The sequence below is a fragment of the Carcharhinus amblyrhynchos genome, chromosome 6 (genome assembly GCF_965287045.1).
Source record: "Carcharhinus amblyrhynchos chromosome 6, sCarAmb.v2.hapA, whole genome shotgun sequence".
Classification (NCBI taxonomy): Eukaryota; Metazoa; Chordata; class Chondrichthyes; order Carcharhiniformes; family Carcharhinidae; genus Carcharhinus; species Carcharhinus amblyrhynchos.
The window spans coordinates 46,056,847-46,084,498 of NC_137329.1; the positions used below are offsets into that span (position 1 = coordinate 46,056,847).

Here is a 27,652-nt window from a genome sequence, read left to right on the forward strand (position 1 = left end):
AGGTGGAGAGACTCTTCCCGCTCAGAAAGGATAGTAGGACTAGGGGGCACAGCCTCAAGATAAACGGGGGGCGGTTTAGAACGGAGTTGAGGAGGAACTTCTTCACTCAAAGGGTGGTGAATCTCTGGAATTCTCTGCCTGTTGAAGTGGTGGAGGCTACCTCGCTAAATATTTTTAAGACGCGGGTTGATGGGTTTTTGATAAGAGAGGGGATTAAGGGTTATGGGGAGAGGGCGGGAATGTGGAACTGAGCCACGACAGATCAGCCATGATCTTATTGAATGGCGGGGCAGGCTCGAAGGGCTAGATAGCCTACTCCTGCTCCTATTTCTTATGTTCTTATTATGTTCTTATAACTAATGAAAGACAGGAACACTTAAGAAATGTATAATTGATCGATCCAGTTGATTGTAACTTCAGAGTTATACTGGAAAGCTCAAAGCCTTCTCTGCTGAGAGGCTTTGGACTCAATGTTATCTCTCCCTTCAATTGTTGGTTAATAACGTCTTTAAACCAAGACACTGGCTTTCGTAACTGTTTGTATTGGCTGAAGTTTTGCCGATACAAAGAACCCTGCAACACCTTGCCAATCAAGAACCTATCTATCTCTGTCTTAAATATACTCAATGACCAAGCCTCCACAGCCTTCTGTGGTAATGAATTACATATAGCAATGAATGCTTCCCCAGAGTGAACGTGACTGGTTTGTTTTAAGAGAATTTAATAGTCATCTTGCATTCGTGGGGAACATGCCAAAAGTATTAACCTGTACTCTTTTCTCTTTGCAGATATTGATAGATCTCTGTATTTCTAGAATTTCTGTTTTCTGAGTTGAATCTACGTTTGTATTAAGCATTGCTCCTCTTTCTGGTTCTGTTTATTTAATGTATCTGCTTCTTTCTTTCTCTTCGGCTGAGTCCAGTTATTCACTGCAGTCCCACTACTTCCAAAGTAACCATCTATCCTTTTTTTACCCCAAGAGAGCAGAAGAGGATGGTTGCGGGAAGGAAATAGTAGAGGTAGAGAGAAAGAAGGAAGGGATATTAAGACTGGTTTGGACGTGTAGAGGAGAATCTGGAAAGTGAGAGCATACCCATAGCGGTCATTGTTAGTTGGTGATAAGTATCATTGGGAACCAGGCTGATTTTATTGCTACCTGACTGCACAGTAATCATTTGTAAGATATCCCATTGTAGAAATAGAGTGGACAGTACTAAGGGAGGAACAGAAGCAAGCAAAACACTGCAGCTATTTCTGGGAGCTCAGGATCAATTTGGATGAGCTGAGAAGAAAGTGTTTTTTTAACTTGAATTTCTGCTAATAAGTCTCATATATTGGACATGGTCATTCACTCAGGCATAGTATATTATTACAGTTCTGCTTCTTAATGCTTTGCTGCTGTCACTGGGGGAAGTGGAGGTAGTAATGCTCCCTTGTCCTACTGATGCATATGGCAAAAATATTATGGCATTATTGACAAAGGAGACCATCACTACAGTAATGAGGGAGGGTGTCTTAGAAGGCACTTCAAATGAGGCATTATGGAGAAAGCTTAGAAATAAAAAAGACTTTGCTGGGATTATACCACAGGCCTCCAAACAGTCAGAGGGAAACAGAGGAGCAGATATGTAGGCAAATCACAGGTGTGAGGGGAATAGGACTATATTCTCGGGGCAGCACGGTAGCACAGTGGTTAGCACTGATGCTTCACAGCTCCGGGGACCTAGGTTTGATTTCCAGCTTGGGTCACTGTCTATATGGAGTTTGCACATTCTCTTCGTGTCTGCGTGGGTTTCCTCTGGGTGCTCCGATTTCCTCCCACAGTCCAAAGATGTGCAGGTTAGGTTGATTGGCTATGCTAAAATTGCCCTTAGTGTCCTGAGATGTGTAGGTGAGAGGGATCAGTGGGTAAATATGTAGGGATATGGGGGTAGGGAATGGGTGGGATTGTGGCCGGTGCAGATTCAATGAGCCGAATGGCTTCTTTCAGTGCTGTAGGATTTCTGTGATTGCTATGATGTTAGAAGGGGATTTCAACCTCACCAATATTAACCAGAAAATTTGAAAATGTTCTTACTAATCAACTGTAAATCAATTGCTACCCATCAAAATGGCTGTCCTTAACTAAATGCTATCAGTAAAGAGAAGAGGTTTAAAGTACAATATATATAATTTATTCTAGCTATTCATATAGACTTATTCGGGGATTTAACATGTTGGTTTTGATTCAAGATCAGATCTTCTAAAGTTGATCAATAAAGAAACATTGTGGCAGTCTTGGCATCTTCCCCTGTTGCTTTGAAGTCTCCGCTTTGTTGTGCTATCATGTATTTGCCATTTGGTGCCTTTAGGATAAGAACATTGGAACCAACCAGCTGAATAATGAAGTTGATTGGCTCCTCTCCGGTACCGGTGATGAAGCCATCTTTGTCCATTTCCCAGTACTTGTCTGTGGATACTGAACCAAAACATAAAGAGGCAAACAGATTAACCAAGGATTTAGCAGAATTCAGATAAGTGAGGAGTTTTAACTTGAGTGTTTGGAAAGTAAAGTCTTTGGGACTGCTGCAAGACAGTAATGCAAAATTAAAAAGGCAGAGGTCAACTGTAGGAATTATCAAATAACTCTCAATAAAGAAAGTGTATTCATTGGTTTCCCTTGGTCACCTCTTGTTTGAGTGTTTCATATGGTGATTTCACCTGCCTAAGGACTGCAGCATCCAACACCTCACTCTGATACTGTTCCTAGTTTTATAGAGGGATGTGGTTTTACCATATCTATGAATGCTGAGATAACCAGACCTTCACTCAGTCTCATGCCTTGATTCACTTTCTAGCAACAAAAACAAACAAGATAGATAACTTGCAAATGCCAGAGAGGAAGAGAAATATAGAACAGAGAAAGAGAGACACAGAAGAGAGGGAAAAGGCAATAAAAAGGGGAATACTGTGATGAAAATGATATGTTTTGGCCATATATACTTACTGCCTTTATAGTATTTCTGAAAAGAAGATAATTTCTCTTTGAAATAACATGGGATCGGAATATTTCATTAAACCACTATGTTCACTGTTGGAGCCAAATCAGTTCTGATGAAACTGTGCCATGAGTATGTTAATGGTCTCATTGGTACCTCGTTTACCTGCTTGTAGTATCCTTAAAATAGTGAAGTAAGATAACTGCTCAATAAATGAGAAACAAAATGGCCAATTTACATATTTCATCAGTTTCACAGAAAAGAAGCAGTTTAAATCTTCCAGAACACAGGAAGTGTGAGCTATGAACTCCAGCCATCCTCTATATAAAATTGTGTGGATGTTTAACAGCAATTGTAAAAGATATATGAAGTAAAATACTGCTGGAAATCTGAGATAAAAACAGAAAATGCTGGGAAATACTCAACAGCTTTGGCAGCATCTGTGCAGAGAGAATCAGATAGGAAATAAATATATTTGATTCTCTCTGTTCTTGATTGAATTTTGAAGAGGACAGAAATATATTTTGAATAATCTTACTGGAGTTGTTCCTGTGTTGCAGGCAATATGGGTGTCCCAGATAGGTACTCCATCATGGTTAAACTGAACCACATGCGTAATTTAATATTAGATGCTGGTACAGATTTCATATTGAGAGACTTTGCAAAGTATTGCATATTTTGTTATATATATAATTGAAACCTGACACATTGATTTAATGTTACACTTTACCCAATCTTTTTAATAAATCTAATTCAAAGTTTATAGTTTAAATTGCTCTATCCGATCATTTATTCTTCCACTAATCAGAAAAGGGCTCACACCAATTCCAGAAAGTTATTACATGGGTTTCAGTTGGATTTTAGGGAATGTGATAATAGCAAATAGAGGAGGTAATTTTCAATTTAATTTTACAAGTAGTAAAACCTAGGAGAACAGACACACAATTGTTGTAAAACCCACTCAATTTTAATTGAGTAGTAGTTAGTTGTGTACAAGAGGTCACACTCTGGTTAGTAATGAGTAAGAGCTCACTGAGAGTGGGTTTTTTGTGAGCAAGAGAGAGAAATATCTGGGAGAAGTCTAAAAATTTACCAAATATTTTAGAGCCATTTTGCTAACCACTGCAGTCTATTTGAAAGATACAGTTTGGCTGTTTAACCTAATTTGCATTAGGAGTTGAAAGATACACAGTTCATAAGTGAAAATTTCAGACATGGGATTAGCCCAAGGTTAGCAGTTCTATTTGCAGCTCTCCATTATGACAATGGCTTTGAGCTAAGGAGCCAAGTTTTTCTCTAAAATTCTTACTCGTGTGACCTCATGAATGGGGAATATTGCCTTACACTCTTCATATAATATGATCACTGAACTCGATGATTGACCATGTATGTAGATGGAGTTGACCACAAAATGTTGGCTTAACCATAAGTTTAAAAGCCTCAAAACGGAGAAGCTATAGGTGACCAAATAACACCATTGATATCTGCCTTTATGAAATGTGGGACTGTGGAAAAATTCAGCTGGTTTGTCATTTAAAAGTAAGTCAGTTCACTATCATGATCCTTTTCTAAAGGTTCCACTGATAGGATCTGACTTATATACTAGATCACTTTTAGAGAGAATCTAGCAATCAGGACTGGCCTTAAAAACACGTTAACTAATATTTGAAATTTCCTTGATGCTAGATCTTCTTTGAAACATTTTTGCATTTTCTCATCAATGGATTCACCATTTCATGTACAAACCATGAGAGGAAGTGGACTGATGCATTGGGTGAACACAGGATTGGGTTTGGTTAGAATGGTTACAGCACATAAAGCTATTTGGCCTGTTTTGTCATGCTGGCCTTCTACAAGAGGAATTCACCTAGTCCCACACATTTGAATTAACTGCGAACATTAATAATTAGGCCAACGTATAAGGCATGATTAGTTGGGTGAATTACTAGAATTTGGCTCACAAAACCTTATCTGCAAAAATCACTTCAGGAGTGAAGAGGAGAAAAGCTGGAAGAAGCTTAATTGTCTCTGGTTTACAAAACGGTACAAATTAACAGGGTAAAATTATTTATTTTTCTGAGAGATAGTTAGGACTCTTTCAAAAGGGTAAAATGGTAAACTTACCAAGTTTGAACTGATAGTAGCCATCTTCATCTGAAGTCATCCTACTTACGTCATACATGGGTCTATTGCCATCTAATCTTTGTGTCCCAGAACCAAATGCAACAAAGCCAAAATCATTTTGCAGTATTAGGAGAGGTCGATTGATGAGTATTAGAATGAATTCTTGAGAATTATCTGTGAAACAACAGACCATTACATAATTATGAAGATCACAGCTTAAATCTGCCTCATAAGTCTTTATTTAGCTATTCTCAGCCAAACAATTCTTAGTAAAGAGGCCCCTAACTCAGAATGTAAGTCGCAACCTTACGGCACTTGGTGCAGCAAATTAAACTAAATGTGTTTCTTGTCAGTGGTGGTGGGGAGGGGAGCCTAAGCTCACTGCTGCAGCTGGCTGCAGAGTACGTGGGTGCCATTACTCAGGTACCCCAATCTCCCATTACACTGGGAGATCTCCTGACATCCGCCACCCATCCCACAGACATCACCAACCCCCTCCTGCCCATTACTGCCTGTGCCAGTCTCTCTCCCCACCCCTGCCAAAGACTCCCTGTGCTGTCCCCACATACCCCCCCCCGCCAATTACCCCCCATCTGCAGAGCTCCACTGCTGATTGCTGCCTCTGCAGATTTCCCCCTCCCCCATTGATCACCACTTATGCTGCAAAGTTCCAACCCACCGGTCACTCCCTGTCTGTAGAAATCCTCCCCCTCTGCCGATTACCACCTCTGCAGAACTCCACACACTGCTGATCAAACCCCTGCAGAGCTTCCCCACCAACCACCACCTCTACAGAGCTCCCTCCAGCACTGATCACCCTCACCTGCAGAGCTCCTTTACTCCCCTGCAGAGCTCCCCTCTTGCAGAGATCCCTTCTCTCTTTGCTGATCTCATCCCCTCTAGAGCTTCCCCACTGCAGAGCCCCCACTATCTTTGCCCCACCCCCAGGTCCCAAACCACAGGCCCCATTCCCTTGACACTGTCCTGGCACAGTTATGATGCCCAGACAGTGCCAGAGTTCCTGGTGGGCAGTGCCAGGGTGCTAGGTGGGCACTGCCAGGCTCACCAAATGACAGCCAGGATGAGGTCGTAAGATGGCATCCCAAGCATTGATTGGAGTGAAGTTCTATCAACATAGTCACTTCTCCACCATCACCTGATGACATTGTTTTTGCATGACTTGATCATTCTGAAGATCAATACTAGCAAGCTGAAAGCCATCTTGATAGCAATGATGTTGATGAAGATAGTCCTGCTGATGTTGTGAATGTGAATTTTCAAAAAAAATTTGATAAAGTTCAACATAATGGACTTATTCGCAAAATTGAGGTACAGAATATAAAGGCAAGAAGTTTACAGTAAACCGTTATGAAACACTGGTTAGGCCCCAGCTGGCACATTGTGCATAATTCTAGACATCACATTTTGGGAAAGGTCTCAAGTCTGAGAGAGAGTGCAAATTACTACAATTATACCAGGACTGAAAGACTTCAGTTACATGAAGGGACAAGAGAAATGGTTGTTTTATTGGAGTAGAGTTGACTGAGGAGAGCTTTGATGGAAGTGTTCAAAAGGTTTGATAAAGTCCCCCATGCAAGGCTTCTTGAGAAGGTGAGAGGGCATGGTATCCAAGGAGCTTTGGCCTTGTGGATCCAGAACTGGCTTGCCTGCAGAAGACAGAGAGTGGTTGTCAATGGGTCTTTTTCTGCATGGAGATCGGTCACCAGTGGAGTGCCCCAGGGATCTGTTCTAGGACCCTTGCTGTTTGTCATTTTCATAAATTACCTGGATGAGGAAGTGGAGCGATGGGTTAGTAAGTTCGTCGACGATACGAAGGTTGGTGGTGTTGTGGATAGTCTGGAGGGATGTCAGAAGTTGCAGCGTGACATAGATAGGATGCAAGACTGGGCGGAGAAGTGGCAGTTGGACTTCAACGCGGATAAATGTGTAGTGGTCCATTTTGGCAGGACCAATGGGATGCAGGAGTACAATATCAAGGGTAGGAGTCTTAGCAGTGTAGAGGAGCAGAAGGATCTTGGAGTCTGGGTCCATAGGACTCTTAAAATTGGCCTCGCAGGTGGAGGATGTGGTCAAGAAGGCATATGGTGTACTGGCCTTCATTAATCAAGGGATTGAGTTTAGGAGTCAGGAGGTAATGCTGCAACTTTATAAGACCCTTGTCAGACCCCCATTTGGAGTACTGTGCGCAGTTCTGATCGCCTCACTACCGGAAGGATGTGGAAGCTATTGAGAGGGTGCAGAGGAGATTTACAAGGATGTTGCCTGGATTGGGAGGCATGCCTTATGAAGATAGGTTGAGGGAGCTGGGACTCTTCTCCCAGGAGAGACGAAGGTTGAGAGGCGACCTGATAGAGGTTTATAAGATGTTGAGAGGAATAGATAGGGTGGATTCTCGGAGGCTATTTCCCAGGGCTGAAATGGTCGCTACGAGAGGACACAGGTTTAAGCTGCTGGGGAGCAAGTACAGAGGAGATGTTAGGGGTAAGTTTTTCACAGAGGGTGGTGAGTGAATGGAATCGGCTGCCGTCGGTGGTGGCGGAGGCGAACTCGCTGGGGTCTTTTAAAAGACTTCTGGATGAGTATATGGGATCTAATGGGATTGGGAGTTACAGATAGTTCTATGGCTTGGTAGGTATAGATGTGATCGACGCAACTTGTGGGCCGAAGGGCCTGTTTGTGCTGTAGTGTTCTATGTTCTAAATCAAGAAGGGTTATGCTACATCTCCTCAGCTGCTGCCTAATCTGCTGAATATTTCCAGCATTTTCTGTTCTTATTTCAGATTTCCAGTGTCCACAGGATTTTGCTTTTATTTTAAATTCTTGTAATGGATTTCAGATTGCTTCTTTCCCCTCATTCTGCAATCTTTGACTGCCCTATTCTTTAGCATGTACTATGCATTTATGACCTGCTGCATAGCCAGTGCAAAGCTCTGCATTCTCAAACTCTTTTGCTAAACCACACCCCCACCTTTCCACCTCTCCTGACCTTAAAAAGCTTCCTGTGCAACCACACCATTCAAAAGAACATAAAAATTAGGAGCAGGGGTAGGCCATTTGGCTCCTAGAGCCTGCTCCACCATTCAATAAGATCATGGCTGATCTTTTTGTGGACTCAGCTCCACTTACCCACCACCCACTCACCATAACCCTTAATTTCTTTACTATTCAAAAATCTATCTACCTTAAAAATTCATAGCTTCTCTCTCACCTACAACCACATGCCTTCCAATCATTGGTAAAATATCCAGTGAGAGAGACTATATAAGAAAACAGTGTTTGCAAATTGAGTTCATCATTGTTCTTTGTTACTGAGTGTTATGTGAACATCCACCAGCCTTCTTCAGAGGACACAGAAATCCCAAGTTCTACTGGGCTTCACAATTAACACTGCTTTTTAAAAAAAAACAATTACTTCAATATTTTTGAAACTGGTGCTGTCAGTTTCCCTTGATTAACCTCCAAATACCAGACAATAGTTGCTTCATAATTAATTTAGTGGTGGTCATATTTGCCCAACCATTACCTCCCCACTTAGATCAACTAGCTATGTACGTCACAAACTGGAAATCAAATCAAATTAAATTGTTGATGTGTATGGCTTATGGCTTGGAGCGGCATCTTTGCCCATCAGGCCAACAGTTATTAACTTACAAGTGCATGGATGTATAAACGGCAAGGGCTTATGAGTGACTGAATGAAGAGTAAATTGTAACTCACCGGCTGTATAGTATCCCATTATGAGCTGACCGGTGGACTTTGTGGTGAGGAGTTTTCCATCTCCTGTTTTTATAACCACCTTGGGTCCATTGTACACAATATTAAACCAACAATCATCAGTCAGAGTTGGGCTTGCCACAATTATATTTTGAGGGCCCTTGAAGGTAAAAAGTAGAAATAGACATAATACGCAGTGGTCCAATTGAATATTTTCACTCAATTTTTAGGAATATTTTCACATTCACTTCTCTGAAGGTACTGACTCATTCCTGGGATGTGATTTCATGGGACCTGACAACTTTTTCAAAACCATCCCTAAGTGCCTATTTTTTTGTCTGAGCCTGGACAGAGTATGGGTAAGATTCTTTGACATTAATTTTGTCCTTACCTGATGTCCATGCATGGAAAATTCCAGCAGAAATCACTGATTGCCTCAGTAACCATAACCAATCTCAAGATCTCTAACTGCCATAGAATCATAGGATCCCAAATAGTGCAAAAGGAAACCATTCGGCCCATCAAGTCTGCACTGGCTCTCGGAAAGAGCATCCCACCCAGGCCCTCCTCTCCATTCTATCTCATAAATCTGTGCATTTACCATGGCTAATCCTTCTAACCTACTCATTTTTGGACACGAAGGGACAATTTAGCATGGCCAATCCACCTAATGGGCATATCTTTGGACTGACTGGGGAAACCCAAGCACCCAGAAGCAACCCAAGCAGATACGTGGAGAACGTGCAAATTCCACACAGTCAGCCACAGCTGGAATTGAACCTGGGTCCCTGGCACTATGAGGCAGCAGTGCTAACCATTGTGGTTATTCCTGACTGCCACTCAATGAACCATCAGGAGTCTCCCATAATTTCTTGCTTTTAGAGCTCATTCCTGAGTGCTCATAGATATCCACTGTTTCCACAATAATGTAAAGATAAATAATGAACTCTTAAAGGAAAACTCACAAAACTCACTGAAGTTACTACTACAAAGGTCTTCTCAGAAAAAACACTCAGGTTTGTCGATGCAACAGCCGAGGTGCAGATCATAGGATGATAAAGCACAAAAGAAGGCACCATGCCTGTCAACTCTTTAAAAGAGCTGTCCAATTAGTTCCTTTCTCATGCCCTTTTCCCAAATGTTTCCGATTCAAACATTTATCCAATTCCCTTCTGAAATTCACTGTTGAATCTTCTGCCAATAACTTGTCAGGCAATACATTCTAGGAGGGAGGATATCTGAAAGGGGAAAGGGTTCCTTAAATTGAAGTCCAAAATGGCCACATCCAACATCTTTAGGATTGAGTAGGGAGGATAAATCCATATGCTTTCCCCAAGCTCAGGACTACTAATATCCTTCTCTTGTTACTGTTGCTGCTGTTTAAGAGTTGCAGCATAACCCTCTTGAGTTTAAGAGGGTTATGCTGCAACTATACAGGACCTTGGTGAGACAACATTAGGAATATTGTGTTCAGTTCTGGTCACTTCACTATAAGAAGGATATGGAAGCATTGGAGAGAGTGCAGAGGAGATTTACCAGAATGCTGCCTGGTTTGGAGGGTAGGTCTTATGAGGAAAGGTTGAGGGAGCTAGGGCTTTTCTCTTTGGAGTGGAGGAGGATGAGAGGCGAGTTACTAGAGGTTCATAAGATGATGAGGGGGATAGATAGAGTGGACGCTCAGAGACTATTTCCTTGGGTGGATGCAGCTGTTACTAGGGGGCATAACTATAACGTTCATGGTGGGAAGATACAGGAGGGGTGTCCGAGGTAGGTTCTTTACTCAGAGTGGCTGGGTGTGGAATGGACTGCCTGCTGTGATAATGGAGTTGGATACTTTAGGAACTTTCAAGCAGTTATTGGATAGGCACATGGAGCACACCAGAATGATAGGGAGTGGGATAGCTTGATCTTGATTTCGGACAAAGCTTGGCACAACATCGAGGGTTGAAGGATCTGTACTGTGCTGTACTGTTCTATGTTCTATGTACATGGACAGCAATCAATGTGTAACAGGTCGTGATTAGTTGAAGATAAATCATGTCTGACTAACTTGATCAAGTTACTTGATGAATTAATAGAGCATTGATAAAGGTAGCACAGTGGACACTGTATATGTAGACTTTCAAAAAGCATTTGACAAAATACCACACAACATAGCTATTTGGAAAAGAGAAGCTTGTGTTATTAAAGGGATGGTAGTAGCTTGGGTACATAATTGACTAAGGGATAGGATATAGAGAGTGATGGTGAGGGATGGTGGCAGGTTGGGTATGTAATTGACTATGGGATAGGAGGCAGAGCATATTTGTGAATGGATGTTCTCTGAATAGAGTGAAGTTTGCAATGGAATCTTCTAGAAATCAGGATTAAGACTGCTGCTTTTCTTGTTATAGACAAATAACCTAGACTTGGATATAGGGAGTACAGTTTTGAACAAAGAACAAAACAGCACAGGAACAGGCCCTTCGGCCCTACAAGCCTGCACCGATCATGTATTCCTAACTAGAACATCTGCTTGTATCCCTCTATTCCCAGTTTATGAATGATACAAAATTTGGTATAGCAGATAATGAACAGGACAGTAGCAGATTTTGAACTGTTGTCACTGTTATAATGTATGAGTCCAATAGGAATTTAGTGTCTACTGCAGGAAGCTTTCTGGGCAACATACTTTAGGAATAATGTTATGGCCTTGGAGAAGGTTTACTAGGATGATATCAGGGTCACAGATTTTAATAATGCAGAAGGACTGGAAAAACTAGGATTGTTTTCCTTGGAGCAGGGAAGGTTAAAGGGAGATTTAATTAAAGTGTTCATAATCATTGAGGATTTTTTTGATAGAGCAAGTAGAAGAAACTCATGACAGTTGACTGATAGCTTTGCTCGATGTGGTATGTGATGCACAGGCAAGTACATTGCTAACTGTGAACTGTGATGTGGCTGATATATTGTTGTGGAAAATCCTACAGTATAAAGGAGGTAGAGAGGCCAGTAGGTTAAGGGAGAGTGTTGCAGAGCTTAGAGGAGTGATGGACAACCTGGGCTACTTAGTGACTCTGTGATTAGGATTGAAAACACACCAAATATTTCATAATGAGTTAATTATTCATTTATTTATAGAACTGTCAACAACTTCATTGATTAAAAGCAAAAGAAATATTTATGTTTTGGAAGCAGATGGAATGCTCATCTCTCATAGGCAATGTTGTGTGCAATCAGCACGCACCTCACTTCACTTGCCCTTGCTTTACATGCTTATCAATTCAATACTGGTAAGATAAAGCTACATGATAAAGTCAAATCAATGGAATGTGGCAATCCTGAGTATGGGTAACAGTTGACAAAATATCTTGTGGGCTGCATTCATAACTCAGGTGAGCCACATGTGACCCCTGGGTCACGGGTTGCCCTGATGTGGCGATGCTGGCGTTGGACTGGGGTAAACACAGTAAGAAGTCTCACAACACCAGGTTAAAGTCCAACAAGTTTATTTGATAGTAATTACTATCATTATTATCATCACTATCATTATTTGATAGATATTACTATCAAATAAACTTGTTGGACTTTAACCTGGGACTTCTTACGGGTTGCCCACCAGTAGCTTAGGGCCTTGACAGCTGAAGGCACAACCACCAAAAATGGAGGAAAGAAAATTATGGCAAATGAAAATTATGACAAGATGCTGAATTAGAGCAGCACTAGGAACTGCTTTGTGTGGCAATTTCTGAACTGGGCCTCTACAAAAATGTATACCTCCCTCATTATGCAGAATTGTCAGGGGAAGCCAAGCCACACCCTCTTTCTACAGCATTAGCCACTGCACTTAAGTAAGAGAAGTTACAGAGAGAAGATAAGTGTGTCAGATGAAGACATAGAGTGCCAAGTAAGTAGATGAGGGGATAGGGTGAGTTGGTGTAGTTTTGGGGGGCAGTCAATTGTCCAGTGGAAAGTTGGAGGGTCAGTAGTTACCTAGGAGCCAGAACCGGTTTTAATTATTCCAACCTTTCCTGGGTAACTATTCTGGTAACTAAGTTACAACCATTTGAAGCCTCCAATTCCAAGTTTCAGAGGGTTCAATATGCAGAAGAATTGCCCATCAGAAGGCCAAAATCCTGTTCTATTTCAGAGTGGTCACTGTGTCAGGGACTTCTGTGAGATCCCGCAGTGCCTCTTGGGATGCGTATCTCGTGGGTACAGCCATTTGGAGATCAGAAGTTCTGGGCCTCTATCCATAAAATCAGCCATGGAAGAAATGCAATGCAGCTAACCCTCACCGCACCAGGCACGCAGGTACAATTCTGGCCCTGGTTACTGTGTGGAGTTTGTACTTTCTCCCCATGTGTATTTCCTCTTGATGCTCCAGTTTCATCCCAGTCCAAAAGATATGCCTGTTACATGGATTGGCCATGCTAAATTGCCTCTTAGTTTCACAAGATGTGTAGGTTAGGTGGATTAGCCATGGTAAATGTGCAGGATTATAGGGATAGGGCGGGAATTGGTCAAGCAGAATGTGGGTCTGGGTAAAATGCTTTGTTCAGAGAGTCAGTACAGACTCAATGGGCTGAATGGCCTGCATCGTGGGGATGCTATGATGTCAAAAGTAAAGCTGATGGAGGTTACAGAGATAGGCAGAAGGAGACCATTGAGAGTTTTGAAATAATGATAAGAATTTTAGAATTGTGGTATGGCTGAACTGTGACCCAATATAGATCAGCAATAATGGTGCAAATTCGGACGTGAGAAATAGTCCCTTTGCGTTGTCTTTTTTGATAACTCAATCCAGCCAGCACCCAAGGATACTTAGTGTGTCTACGCTGATATCAGTTCAGCTGTCTTACACTGTTGGGCTAACACATTGATATATTTACCAACCCTGGTATATTCCATAATTTTATCACAGTAATAACATTTGCATTCAATTGCCCCACTTGTACTAAGTTTCTGTAAATTCCATAACCAGTCCAGTACTGAGTCAGTCAGCTGAGAAGATTTCTCTGTTAATTACTCACCACTGCAAGGTAGTCCTTTGAAATTCCACGGAAGCAAGCTTTCCTAGTTGTGTTATTGATGATGATCTGAAAGATCTCAGAGTCTGTCACTTGTGACTGATGCACACAAACATCTGCACCTAACAAAAAAAAATACAACAGTATTCCACTGAAAATGAACATGTTGTGATGTGTATCTGATTTTTAAATGATTTAATTGCTTCATTTTCTCACTAGTTTTCTGTACTGTTCTCCTCAAGGCGTTAATTCATTCCTGGAATATGGTTCAATGCAGCTTGTTCTCTGTGTACGAGCTTTGACAATAATTAAAGGGCCATTTGACTTCAAAATCAAACCCCAATCAAAGTTTGTATACTTCTGGCAGGGGTCCCCAGTTAATTTTCTAATGACAAAAATGAAGAGTTTCAATTGCAGCACTTCTCCTGCTGATCAAAGACCAGGGATTAAAACAAGGATTTTCTTGGTGTTAGAGCTCGGCTGTTCCCTGTACAAATTCAACCATTACTTGGACACAAGTCACAATGGCTTCATCAATTTTGGATCTCTCACCACATTGTAAAAGCACCATTGGCATTAAGTAGTTGAAGAATAAAGTCCATTTTCTCAGGTGTTTAAAGTTATAAAAGATTTGGGAAAGTTGAATGTAAGTAATCTTTTGAATTACATATAAAATTTAAACACAAAGGGATCATATTTATAAATTAAAGACAATGAAGGAAAATAAGAAATATGGAATTTTTTTCAGAATTGGTGGTAAAAGTTTGTGGAACAGGTAGGTTAGAGAGTGGCAAATGTTGTGCCTTTGTTTAAAAAGGGCTGCAGGGAAAAGCCTGGGAACTACAGGCCAGTGAGCTTCACATCTATGGTGGATAAATTGTTGAAAGGTATTTTGAGAGATAGGTTCTACAGGAATTTAGAGACACAAGGACTGATTAGGCACAGCCAGCATGGCTTTGTGAGTGGAAAATCATGTCTCACAAATTTAATTGAGCTTTTTTGAAGGGGTAATCAAGAACCAAGAAGGTAGATGAGGGCAGTGCAGTTGATACTGTCTACATGGACTTTAGCAAGGCCTTTGACAAGGTACCGCATGATAGATTATTGCATAAAGTTCAATGTCACGGGATCCAGGGTGACATATTTAAATAGATACAAAATTGGCTTCTGGACAAAAGCCAGAGTGTGATTGTAGAGATTTGTTTTTCAAAGTGGAGGCCTGTGACCAGCGGTGTGCCTCAGGGATCAGTGCTGGGCCCACTGTTATTTGTCATTTATATTAATGATTTGGATGAAAATGTAGAAGACACGGTTAGTAAGTTTGCAGATGACATCAAGATTGGTAGCATAGTGGACAGTGAAAAAAGTTATCTCCAATCGCAACAGGATCTTGTTCAATTGGGCCAGTGGGCTGATGAATGACAGATGGAGTTTAAGTTAGACAATTGCGAGGTGATGCATTTTGGTAGCTTGAACCAGGGCAGGACTTACTCAGTTAATGGTAGGGCATCAGGGAGAGTCACAGAACAGAGAGATCTAGGGCTGCATGTTCATAGCTCCTTGAAAGTGGAGTCACAGGTAGACAGAGCGGCAAAGAAGGCATTTGGCATGCTTGGTTTCATCTGTTAGAACATTGAATACACAAGCTGGGACATCTTTTTGAAGTTGTACAAGACATTGGTAAGGCCATACTTGGACTACTGTATGCAATTCTGGTCACTCTATTATAGAAAGAATATTATTAAACTAGAAAGAGTGCAGAAAAGCTTTACTAGGATGCTACCGGGACTTGATGGATTGAGTTATAAGGAGAGGCCTAATAGACTGGGACTTTTTTCTCTGGAGCATAGGAAGCTGAAAATATATGAGGTCTATAAAATAATGAGGGGCATAGACAAGGTAGATAGTCAATATTTTTTCCTGAAGGTAGGGGAGTCTAAAACTAGAGGGCATAGGTTTAAGGTGAAAGGGGAGAGATACAAAAGTGTCTAGAGGGGCAGTTTTTTCACAGAGGGTGGCAAGTGTCTAGAACAAGCAAGCCAGAATAGTAATAGAGGTGGGTACAATTTTATCTTTTATAAAGCATTTAGATAGTTACAAGGGTGTGATGGGTATGGAGGGATATGGGCCAAATGCAGGCAACTGGAATTAGCTTAGGGGTTTAAAAAAATATAAGGGCGGCATAGACAAGTTGGGCCGAAGGGCCTGTTTCCATGTTTTAAACCTCTATGACTCTAGGTTACTGGCACAGATGGAACAAGAAACCTAAGCGAATTTTAAGGAGTAAGGAGACAAGTTCTTCTGAATAAATGGGATTGAGGTATATTAGAAAGGAAGGAGACAATATTCTATATAGATGGGCTAGATGTGCCAAAGACCCTCTCATCCCGGAAATTGTTACAATAAGCTGAAATTCTACTTGGGAAGTGGCGGGGAAGGGGGGAGTGGGAGAACTGGATTGAGGTCAGGAACATGGAAAAATGAATTTAACAGAGGTCAGAGGGGAGTTGTGGGAGATTGGAGGCCTGAGGGGTGAAATATTGGATATGGAGTAGAGGTAATTGGACAGGGTGGGGAGGCTAGGACAAGCAGTCCTCACCTTTTGTTAGTTACCAGTTTCCCAGAAGATAAAAATTTCAAATTGAGTATCTTTATGAGGGTGCCAGCCTCAATACAATGTTGAAATTGCCAACCCTCAGGCCTAGTTGGTTGTCCACTCTCCTCCCACCTCCATTTAAACTGGGAGAGAGAGGGTTGATGTTGGGATTGAGATTTTTTAATATTCCAACCTTCCACCTGACACAAACCTTTCCATTTTTTGGCATTAAAATTTCCCTAACTTTCTAAAGGTTATAAAGTTTATTAGTCACAAGTAGGCTTATATTAACAGTGTAATGAAGTTACTGTGAATATCCCCTAGTTGCCACACTCCAGCACCTGTTTGGATACACTGAGGGAGAATTTAGCATAGCCAATCCAGCTAACCAGCACGTCTTTCGAATTGTGGGAGGAAACTGGAGCACCCGGAGGACACCCACACAGACACAAGGTGAAAGTGCAAACTGCACACAGATAGTGACCCAAGCCAGGAATCGACCCGGGTTCCTGGTGCTGTGAAGCAGCATTGCTAACCATTGTGCCATTGTGCAGATGTAATCAAAGTTACATAATCAGAGGAGGAATCCAGATTTAGGATCCTCTAACAAACTCTCTACAGATGCATTTTCAGCAACAGTAAGTGAGGACCCAGCTGCTCTGCCTTTGGCAATTGCTGGTTTAGGGCACAATTTTGGCTATGTGGAAATATTGAATATGCAATGGATGATACTTGTCAGTATCAACATCATCCATGAGTAAATATATTACAAAAAAATACTTTGGCACAGATTTTTATCGTGTATTTTACTTCTATTCTCATTCCATTCTTCCACGTTATCCCATCCCCTCAAATGATTATATAGCATGTGTTTTTGGAGTAAAATAAATTATTGATTACAAAGCATGTTGGTCAATTTAGTTATTGTTAAGTATGTTGCATTATTGTAATAGTAGGCTTTGCCTTCTATTACCTACTATAACAGTAGAGACCTGAAAGAAGAGGGAAAATAGAAAGTAGAATGCTGAGGAGATAAAAATGAGAAGGAGACAAAGAGAAATAAGAAATAATACAGAAACAGAGCAGAAAATGAAAACAAAAGGTCAGTCTTGCGTCATGTTTTGGGACCTTTTCAATTTTCCATGAATTAATTTGGAAAACTAAGTTACATTAAACATTACTTTAAAGCATACTTCACTTGTATAAGTGAAAATAGAGTTCTCTTATTAAGGTGCTAATAAGTTAGTCTTGATGTTGTGCTCACAAACTGTAAATAAGAACATAAAAAATAGGAGCAGGAGTAGGCCATCTAGCCCTTGGAGCCTGCCCCACCATTCAATAAGATCATGGCTGATTTAAAATGGATCAGTTCCACTTTCCCACTTTCTCCCCATAACCCTTAATTCCCTTGTCTATCAGAAACCTATCTACCCGTGACTTAAATATATTCAGCGAGGTAGCCTCCACCACTTCAATGGGCAGAGAATTCCAGAGCTTCACTACCCTTTGAGTGAAGAAGTTCCTCCTCAACTCTGATCTAAATTGCCCCCCCTCCTTATCTTGAGGCTGTGCCCTCTAGTCCTGCCATCCTTTCTAAGCGGGAAGAATCTCTCTACCTCTATCCTATCCATCCCCTTCATTATCTTATATGTCTCTATAAGATCCCCCCTCATCCTTCTAAACTCCAGTGAGTACAGACCCAGTCTATTCAGTCTCTCTTCATAGGCTAATCCCCTCATCTCTGGTATCAGACTAGTGAACCTTCTCTGCACTCCCTCCAAGGCCAATATATCCTTCCGCAAGTGCGGCGACCAAAACTGCACACAGTACTCCAGCTGCGGCCTCACCAGTACCCTGTACAGTTGCAGCAAGACCTCTCTGCTTTTATATTCTATCCCCCTCGCTATAAAGGCCAACATTCCATTCGCCTTCTTGATCACCTGCTGCACCTGCAGACTGGGTTTTTTTAACAAATAAACTATTTGTTAAGCTGCCTTGACAATCAAAAAACTTCATCCCATCACTTGTAATGGAAAGCTGATGTTCGATTTTTTTGACTGTGAGTAACAGGAAAGACACAGGGACGCAGGCAAACAGTTAAGTTTTTGGAAATAAGAATGTTGCATCGGCAATCAAGTTTGTTAGAGGGAATGCTGTGAGGTATTTTATTAAGTAAGACGTCTCACAACACTAGGTTAAAGTCCAACAGATTAGAATCACAAGCCTTCGGAGTGTTGCTCTGAAAATCCCTTGCAATTGTGGCTTTGTCTATGTATGCTGCGTTTGTGACAACTACCTCTTCACTCACCTGATGAAGGAGCGGTGCTCCGAAAGCTCGTGATTCCAAATAAACCTGTTGGACTTTAATCTGGTGTTGTGAGACTTCTTACTGTGCCCATCCCAATCCAACGCCGGCACCTTCACATCACGTATTTTATTAAGGTAGAGAGTGAAAACTCAGAATAATAGTTGGCATGGAGTTTCCTTTATTTTGAATCATTGCACAAATTTAAATTGTATGGATTGAATTGAGTAAGTCTGAATAAAACGATGTTGTACGTTTGTATGTTCACCATACAATGAAGTAAAGCGGTTTAAATTATTTGTGTCTGGCCTTGTCTTACTAAGTGTTCGCTAGGTTAGCTTTTGAAGAAGCATGTGTATGAAAGATGAAAGATGTCACAAGGGTGTATCAGCGTTACATTACAGAGTAATCCAGGGATGTAAGTGGATGTAGGACAACATGAACTAATTCCCACTCAGACTGCTTAATGGAGTGAAAGGCCATTCTGACCAGGATAAACTCAAATTTGTTGTAGCAGGTGGGGTTATTGTTCAGATAGGAGAGGTCCTGAATTACCTCAGACAGGAAGCAGACTCTACAGATGCAATGGCAGTGACAGTAAGTGAGGATCCACTTGCTCTGCTATTAACAATTGCTGATTTAGGACATTATTTTGGCTACAAAGAAGCATAATTGTTCATAGCACTATCAGAAATACATTCACCTGCAGAAAAGGCAAAATGGTTGGATTTGGTGCAACAATTTCTGCATCTGAAAAATTAACTGATACAAATTTTAACTAATCTACTGAATGTGTCCAGCATTTTTGTTCCAGAATTTGCAATTTTCTATTGTGTCGGTATAATAGGACCTAGGATATTTAGCTTGTATTTGGTGGTGAAACCAGAATTGTTAACATTCTCACAACATGTTTATAAAAACTGTTCTGGTGACACTTGATGCATTTTGCTTCTTACCTGGTTTAAGACTGACATATTTGTTGTTGAGTGTTGATTTGATGGTGACTTGACCAGGGCTTGGGTCAGGAGAGAAAAGTTCATCCAGGTTGGGGCTGTCGGTTTTAATGGTTCTAATATAGCTGTCTCTTCCAGTCAGAAACCTTCCTTCATTGTCCTTTAAACAAAGCATTCCACATCTTATCTCTGGGATGTACAAGGTCCTTGGTGATTGACAGGGCTCAAGCTTCCCATTCCAGGCGATAAGATCTCCACTACTTGTCCTTATGCTATATTTCTTCTCTTTAGGAACAAAATGGGATGAAATGTTTTATATTACATCATGTTAATGTTCTAAAAGATTTACAACTCTTTCTCAGATGGGAAACTAAGAGGTTGATGAATCTGCTTAGCCATTAATCACAAATTTATGCTATTGTTGTCACTATAACCTTCTCACAAAACCTACACTTGACCATTCTGCCCTTTCAAACTACTGCCCCATCTCCAATCTCCTTTTCCTCCCCAAAGATTTTGAATCTGTCTCCCAAACCAGTGTCCATCATTCCTGCAACTCCATGTTGAGCACCTCTAATCAGGTTTCCAGCCCTTCAACAGCACCAAAACAACGCTTGTCGGATTCACAGATTAGATCCAATGTGACTGTGGCCATAATGTACTATCTCTCTTCACCCTTCCTCAACTGTCCACAGCCTTTGACTCTGGTGACCACAACATTATCTCAACACCTCTCTTTCCATTGTATGGTTGAGTGGAATGCTCTCCCAATCAGAGCCAAAGAATCATCTGCAATGGCTTCTCTTCCTGTTTCTTCACCATTTCTTCTGAAATCTGCCAAGGATTTATCTTTGGCTCATTCATATTTCTACCTGTCTTCTGACTATCTGCTTCTGAAAGCCCGATTCATATCTTTGTTACCTTTTGACTCAACTATTCCACATTATCTCTTAGCTGGCCTCCCATCTTCCAGTCCTCACTTAAAACTCTGCTACCTGTATCCTAACTCCCCCTAAGTCCTATTCACCCATCACTCTTGTGCTCACACACCTTCTTTGGCCCTGTGAGCAACAGCTCAGATTTAACTTCTCACCAAATCATTCCATGACCTTACTTCTCCCCTTCTCTGTAATCTCCTTTGGCCGACAACCCTCCAAATTCCCTTGGTTAACTCAATTCTGGCTTCTCTCTTTTAAGATATTCTCTAAAACCTCTCTCTTCAACCAAGCTTTTGGCCAGCTGACCTATATATCTCATGTCACATGGTGTCTAAATTTGTGTGACAATGCTGAAAGGCTGTTTCTCCTTGTGGGGGAATCTAGGGGGTCAAAGTTTCAAAATAAGAGGTATTCCTATTTAAGGCAGCAATGAGAAGAAGTTTTTTCTCTCAGGATGGCAATTAGCACTGCTGCCTCACAGCATCAGGGACCTAAGTTCAACTCCTGGCTTGGGTCACTGTCTGTGGAGTTTGCACGTTCTTCCTTTGGCTGCGTGGGTTTCCTCTGGATGTCCAGTTTCCTCCCACAGTCCAAAAATGTGCAGGTTAGACTGATTGGCCACTCTAAATTGCCACTTAGTTCCATGTATTTACCCTAACACTATGGGGATAGGGGCTGGGAGGGATTGTGGTCAGTGCAGACTTGATGGGCCAAATGGCCTCTTTCTATACTGTAGGGATTCTATGAAGATTGTTAAACTTTGTAATTCACCCCAGAGAGCAGTGCAGTCTAGATCATTAGGTATATTTAAATTCGTGTTCGACATAATTTTGATCTACAAGGTATTAAAGGTTATGAGGTGCCAGCAGGAAAGTGGAATTCAAGCCACAATGAAATCAGCCATGATCTTATTGAATGGCAGAACAGGCTCAAAAGGCCAGAGGGCCTACTCCTGCTCCCATTTCTGATGTTCTTGCGTGGAATAATGGCCTTGCAAAGAACTTAGCACAAGAGATTAAGGAAGAAAGATAGAAGGAAAACATTTTTGCTTAAATGGTACAGCCTAAAATTCTACCTTCTAGCCTTCCTCAAGCAGGTTACATTGTTGGACATATTACTGGGGACACAGAGAGATGACAGAGAACTATATTACTAGGTAAATTAACCTTTGCTTCCCTTGTACATCTTCCATCAATCAGAGCTGCAGTGGCAGAAGGCAGGAGGAGATATTGGCAAATGTACAATACAGGCAAAGTCTTAAGAAGCGTATAAAATCGGCTTTAAATATTGAACGTTCCTTATACCTTTGAAGTTAAACATAAGTGTCATAACACAGTCTCGACCCCAAGGTGATTCGCTGTCACATTGTACTGTGTTGTCATTGGCATCGTATCGCAGGTATTTCTTCTTGCCTTGGTTGAACATGCTGATGTTGGGATGGATGGCTAGATGCAATACCCATTTCTCACTTTCTGAGATTGCCTGGGCAAAGCAAGTGATATTATCTTCTGCTCCCCCCAAGTACCGTTTGGTTTCCTCAGACTGGAAGGAGACTTTGCCGTCTGGATGTGTGATCATTACAAACTTATTATAAGGATTGGGAACCTCCCGATCGCAGGTGATTTTCCCATTGTTATCTCCAGCTAAGTATCTCCTCAGAGAGCTCCTGATGTGGACCATGGGAGAATTTTCCTTCAAAAACTCTATGGTCCAGATCTGTTTAATCTTCAAGATGGTACTGGTAGCATTCACTCTGAAATTGAAATTCTCTGCTGTCAAGTATTTTTGTGCAGAGTTGATCAGACCAACTGGAAGTACCTTGTATACCATCTTCCCTAGTTGATATTTTAAGCTGCAAGTGTTAGCAGCACAGTTTGTACCTCTGTGATATCATTAGTATACAGGAGCAAGGTAACTGTGACGTAACGTATCTTTGTGACATCAGGGAAAATCACTGTGAAATGGTGAATGAGATAAAGACAAAGGATGTGGTTTGGGCAGTACCACATGGCAAACTCACACTCACTGGGCAAATATTTCCAATTTCCATTTCTCAATTCCCACAAATAAAGAGGGTAATTCACTGCCCCTGTCAGACCCAGGCACAAACCCTTCTGGACCAATGAACACAGCTGTTCCAGTTGGCATGATCAGAATCTTACTCAGAAAGGGTGAGAACCTAATCAGAACTCATTTGCATTCATTTAAATCTCATTAGTGAGATCAAATCAGTGATCACAATCCCACCCAGGTCGTTTTCCCGTTATCTTCATTTACCCTGCTAATCCCCCTGACATTAAGATCAATTTAGCATGGCCAATCAACCTAACCCGCACATCTTTGAACTGTGGGAAGAAAGCCGGAGGAAACCCACGCAGACACAGAGAGAATGTGCAAATTCTACACAGGCAGTCACCCAAGGCCAGAATTGAACCTGGATCCCTGGCGCTGTGAGGCTGCAGTACTAAGCACTGTGCCGCTGTGCCACCCAGGTTCAATTCCAGCCTTGGGTGACTGCCTGTGTAGAATTTGCACATTCTCTCCGTGTCTGCGTGGGTTTCATCCGGCTTTCTTCCCACAGTTCAAAGATGTGCGGATTAGGTTGATTGGCCGTGCTAAATTGATCTTAATGTCAGGGGGATTAGCAGGGTAAATGAAGATAACGGGAATAGGATCTGGGTGGGATTGTGGTTGGTGCAGAATCGATGGGCCAAATGGCTCCTTCTGCACTGTAGGGATTCTGTTTGATCTCACTAATGAGATTTAAATGAATGCAAATGAGTTCTGACTGGGTTCTCACCCTTCCTGGCATGCTCCCACCTCCCCTAGTGGGATGTCACCTGAGCATAAATCAGCATCGGTCCTTAAAAGCAGGGACCAGGCACCATGGACTCAGAGGGGGAACAAGGAGGTAAATACCATCTGCACACACCTCCAGGTGCCTAAAGGTAAAGCAACTGCTGCCAGAATGCAGAAGGAGGAGTCCTGTAAGGGATGTGAGTTTGGGAGGGGTTCTGGTCATGGGTCTCCCCTGGGATGGGAGCTGCGTGGCTAGTCTTCTCTCTGTTGCTTTGAAAAGCTTTAAACTCTCCCCCAACATGTCTATTTCAAAGAGCTGTCAGGTTGAAGTTATAAGTCGTCTCTCTGTTGCATTGAAAAGTTTTGCAATTCAATCTCAGAATTCCTATAGTGCAGAAAGAGGCCATTCGGCACATCGGGTCTGCACCAACAACAATCCCACCCTATCCCCATAATCCCACATATTTACCCTGCTAGTCCCCATGACACCAAGGTACAATTTCATATGACCAACCCACCTACCCCACACATCTTTGGACTGTGGGAGGAAACCGAAGCACATGGAAAAAACCCATGTAGACACAGGGAGAAGGTGTCAACTCCGCACAGACAATCACACAAAGCCGGGATTGAACCTGGGCCCTTGACACTGTGGGGTGCTGAAACTATCAGGTTGAAGTTGAATAGTCCATGCCGTCTTGGGTGGAGGCACGGTGGCCCCTCTGTGGTCAAAGGTTTTGGGGAGGGTGGGCGGGGTTGGGGTGGGATGTTCCCCTTGTCTACAGAAGGTTGTAATATCCGTGGGTGTAGAGGGAGAAGGGATGGGGGGCCTGTCACTTTACTTTGAGATCAGGGCATCCTTTAAAAAGATCTTTGAGGAGACGTTCTTGCCACTTTCTTTAGGTCCTGCTTCTCTCCTACATGCCACAAATCATCCTAAACTCCAAGAATATGTCTCTGTGTGAGTGAATTGCAATTAGATTTTCAAAAACATACCCGATAGAATCACATCACATTTCCTGCTGGAGACCACAATTAAATTTTTTTTTGAGAGAATTGCAGCCAACAATTCTGCAAAGAAGAAAACGGATTTTTATATATTAACCAATTTATATATAATCTACAGTGCAGAAGGTGGCCATTTGGCCCATCGAGCCTGCACCGATAACAATCCCACCTAGGTCCTCTCTTATCCCCGAAACCCCACATATTTACCCTCCTAATCCCCCAACATTAAGGGGCTATTTATCATCACAAATCAACCTAACCCACTCACACTTGGACAAAGAATCATAGAATCTACAGCATGGGGAAAGGCCCTTCAGCCCAAACTGCTCCATGCCAACCAGAAAGCCCATCTAAGCTAACCCCATTTGTCTGCATTTGGCCCATATCCCTTTAAATCTTTCTTAATCATGTAGCTGTCCAAATGCCTTTTAAATGTTGTCAATGTCCCTGTCTCAGCTACTTCCTCTGGCATCTCATTCCACATATGTACCACGCTCAGTAAAAATGTTGCTCCTCAGGTTCCTCCTTTAAAGGTGAGACATTGCCTCTTCACTGAGGTCTTATTGCCTCCCCTAAAGTCTTGCGTTACCTTGTCCTTGAGGCCTTTGTTGCTGTTGGATTTTTTTGAGAATTGCCCTCTATCTGGACTCCAATTTTCCTGCCTATTGCCCTCTGTTTCTTCTTGTGGTTGTCGCTTTAAATGTATTGTATTATCACTTTAAATGCATTCGCTCTTTAAATAAATCACTGCTTTAAGGCTGTCAACTTTTTTTTTAATTGTCAGCAGCTCAGGATACGCAACAACACCTCTTCCATGATCATCCTCAATACTGGTACCTCACAAGGTTGCGTCCTCAGCCCCTTATTATACATCTCTGACTGTGTGGCCAAAATTCCCCTCCAACTCGATTTTCAAGTTTGCTGATGACACCACCGTATTGGGTCAGATCTCAAACAATGATAAGGTGAAGAACAGGAAAGAATAAAGAATCTGGTCAATTGGTGCGATGACAATAATCTCTCCCTCAATGTCAATAGAACAAAGGGGATAGTCATCGACTTCAGAAAGTATGGTGGAGAGCATGCCTCAAACAACATCAATGGGTGTTGATATTGTTAAGATTTTCAAATTTTTAGGTGTCCCAATCAACAACAACCTGTCCAGGTTCCTCCATGCCAAGGCTATAGTTAAGCAAACCCACCAACGCCTCAACTTTCCCAAGAGGCTAAGGAAATTTGACATGTCCATTAAGACTCTCATCAACCTTTAAGATGCATCATAGAAGGCATCCTTTCTGGTTGTATCACATCTTGGAGTGTGTCCTGCTCTGTCCAAGTCCACAAGAAATACAGAGCTTCATGAACAAAGCCCAGTCAATCACACAAACTAGTCTCCCATCCATTGACACTGTCTACAGTTCTCGCTGCCTCAAAAGCAGCCAGCATAATTAAGGACTCTACCCATTTCAGATGTATTCTCTTCCACCTTCTTCCATCTGGAAAAAAGGTACAAAAGTTTGAGAACACCGACTTAAAAACAGCTTCTTCACTGCTGCCATCAAACTTTTGAATGGACCTACCTTATATTAAGTTGATCTTTCTCTACACCATAGTTATGACTGTAAAATTATATTCTGCATTCTCTCCTTTCCTTCTCTATGAAAGGTATGCTTTGTCTGTGTGGCACACAAGAAACAATCCTTTTCACTGTATGCTAATACATGTGACAATAATAAAACAAATCAAATCAGCTGCCAGTTCTCTCTGCTTTCTCAACACTTTTGATGTTACGGCACAAATCTGGCAGTTCCTCCTTTGAATGTTTTTTAAAACTTAAAACATTTTCTTTCTGACAGAAATCTGTCCCTGAGATCTCCGCAACTTTTTCCTCTGGCCATTTGGAGAGTCCATTCTTCACTTCCTTTGACGTGCCAGTTTTTTCATCAATTTCACTGCAAGATCCAGCGCTCTCGAGGGCCTTTCCAAAACTTTTTAACTTATCTTCTAAACAGGTTGAGGACTTCCTTTTCAAACTTTGGAACCTGCTACCTGCAGTCTCTCAGTGTAGGGACCACTACCAGAAACCCACCCACCCACCCACCGACCGTCCCCTCACTCCCAACCCCACAGGTTCTGTTTGCATCAGGAGCTTGGCAATCTCAACCTCTTCAGGTTCTCACCATCTGAAGACCAAGCTATAATTCTTGGGACATTTTTCCTAATCATTTAAAAACCCTTATCTCTGTGCTCTCCTTTTTCCAAACTTTGCAGCAAATCATCTTTCACTAACTTAGGTTCCACTTTTCCTTTAACTCAAAGTTACAACTCTTGCTTCTGAGATTTACTTTCTCTTAACTGTTTCTATATGTTTCTAAACTCTTGAATGCATCAGCGAACCCAAGTCTGCTTTGTGTTTGTCCGTCAGGATCCAACAATATCTCAACATCAGACAACTCACATTTCTTGAGCCATAGGTAGTGTCCTAATCCACCCCATCCTTGTTGCCAGTATAATTATGCATGCTACAGACTTTGTCATGAACACAGAAGATACTTATTAACAAAAAAAATGTACAGATACCGTACAGCTGTCCTGAAGCAGCCCACTAGCTGTCACAGTTCGTACATATCTTCAGACCGTTTTCTGCCCGAGAGTCATCCATCCCAATTAACCACACTGTCCCAATTGGTCCCTTAAACCATGTGACCCTATTCTGATGTGTTATTCTTAAAGGGACAATCACCACAATAACAAACATATTTAACATATTTACTCAGTTCCAATCTTCTATAAAACACACACACTATCCACATTGTTTTGGTCTCTGTTGCGATCAAAGATAATTGAAGCAGGTTTTATTCTAAATAGTTCTTTATCAGGACATTAAGCCTTAGGGGACGGACTGTGTGGGTTTCCTCCGGGTACTCTGGTTTCCTCCCACAGTCCAAAGATGTGCAGATTAGGTGGATTGGCCATGCTAAATTGCCCCTCAGTGTCCCAAGATGTATAGGTTAGGGGGATTAGTGGGGTAAATATGTGGGGATATAGGAATAGGGCCTGGGTCAGAGGATTTGTTGGAGAGTCGGTGTAGACTTGATGGGGCCAAATAGCCTTCTTCTGCACTGTAGGAATTCTATGATCAAAACTGAAACACATCACCTTCATATTCTCTAATTCCAAACATCTGCAGGCTTTAAAATCCCAAAC

General features: G+C 41.8%; 1 protein-coding gene across 1 annotated transcript; it reads right to left on the reverse strand.

Moving 5' to 3' along the window:
• Nucleotides 1-2,178: 2,178 nt before the first annotated feature.
• On the reverse strand, nucleotides 2,179-22,468 carry LOC145344458 (fascin-like). Its single transcript, XM_080191603.1, has 6 exons — nucleotides 21,943-22,468; nucleotides 19,704-19,985; nucleotides 13,850-13,968; nucleotides 8,841-8,997; nucleotides 5,103-5,276; nucleotides 2,179-2,458 (listed from the first exon to the last, which is right to left on the reverse strand). Exons 1-6 carry the CDS (start codon nucleotides 22,466-22,468, stop codon nucleotides 2,253-2,255), a joined length of 1,464 nt encoding a protein of 487 aa, XP_080047729.1. The 3' UTR covers nucleotides 2,179-2,252.
• Between the last annotated feature and the right edge of the window lie 5,184 nt (nucleotides 22,469-27,652).

What these genes read in the sequence shown, in the direction of transcription:
- LOC145344458 (XM_080191603.1), bottom strand. Translation starts at nt 22,468, where the DNA reads ATGGTATACAAGGTACTTCCAGTTGGTCTGATCAACTCTGCACAAAAA. An exon ending in ACTTATGTTTAACTTCAAAG is followed by an intron (nt 19,986 to 21,942) that starts GTATAAGGAACG and finishes TTGTTCCTAAAG; the next exon opens with AGAAGAAATATAGCATAAGG. An exon ending in CAAAGGACTACCTTGCAGTG is followed by an intron (nt 8,998 to 13,849) that starts GTGAGTAATTAA and finishes TTTACCTTCAAG; the next exon opens with GGCCCTCAAAATATAATTGT.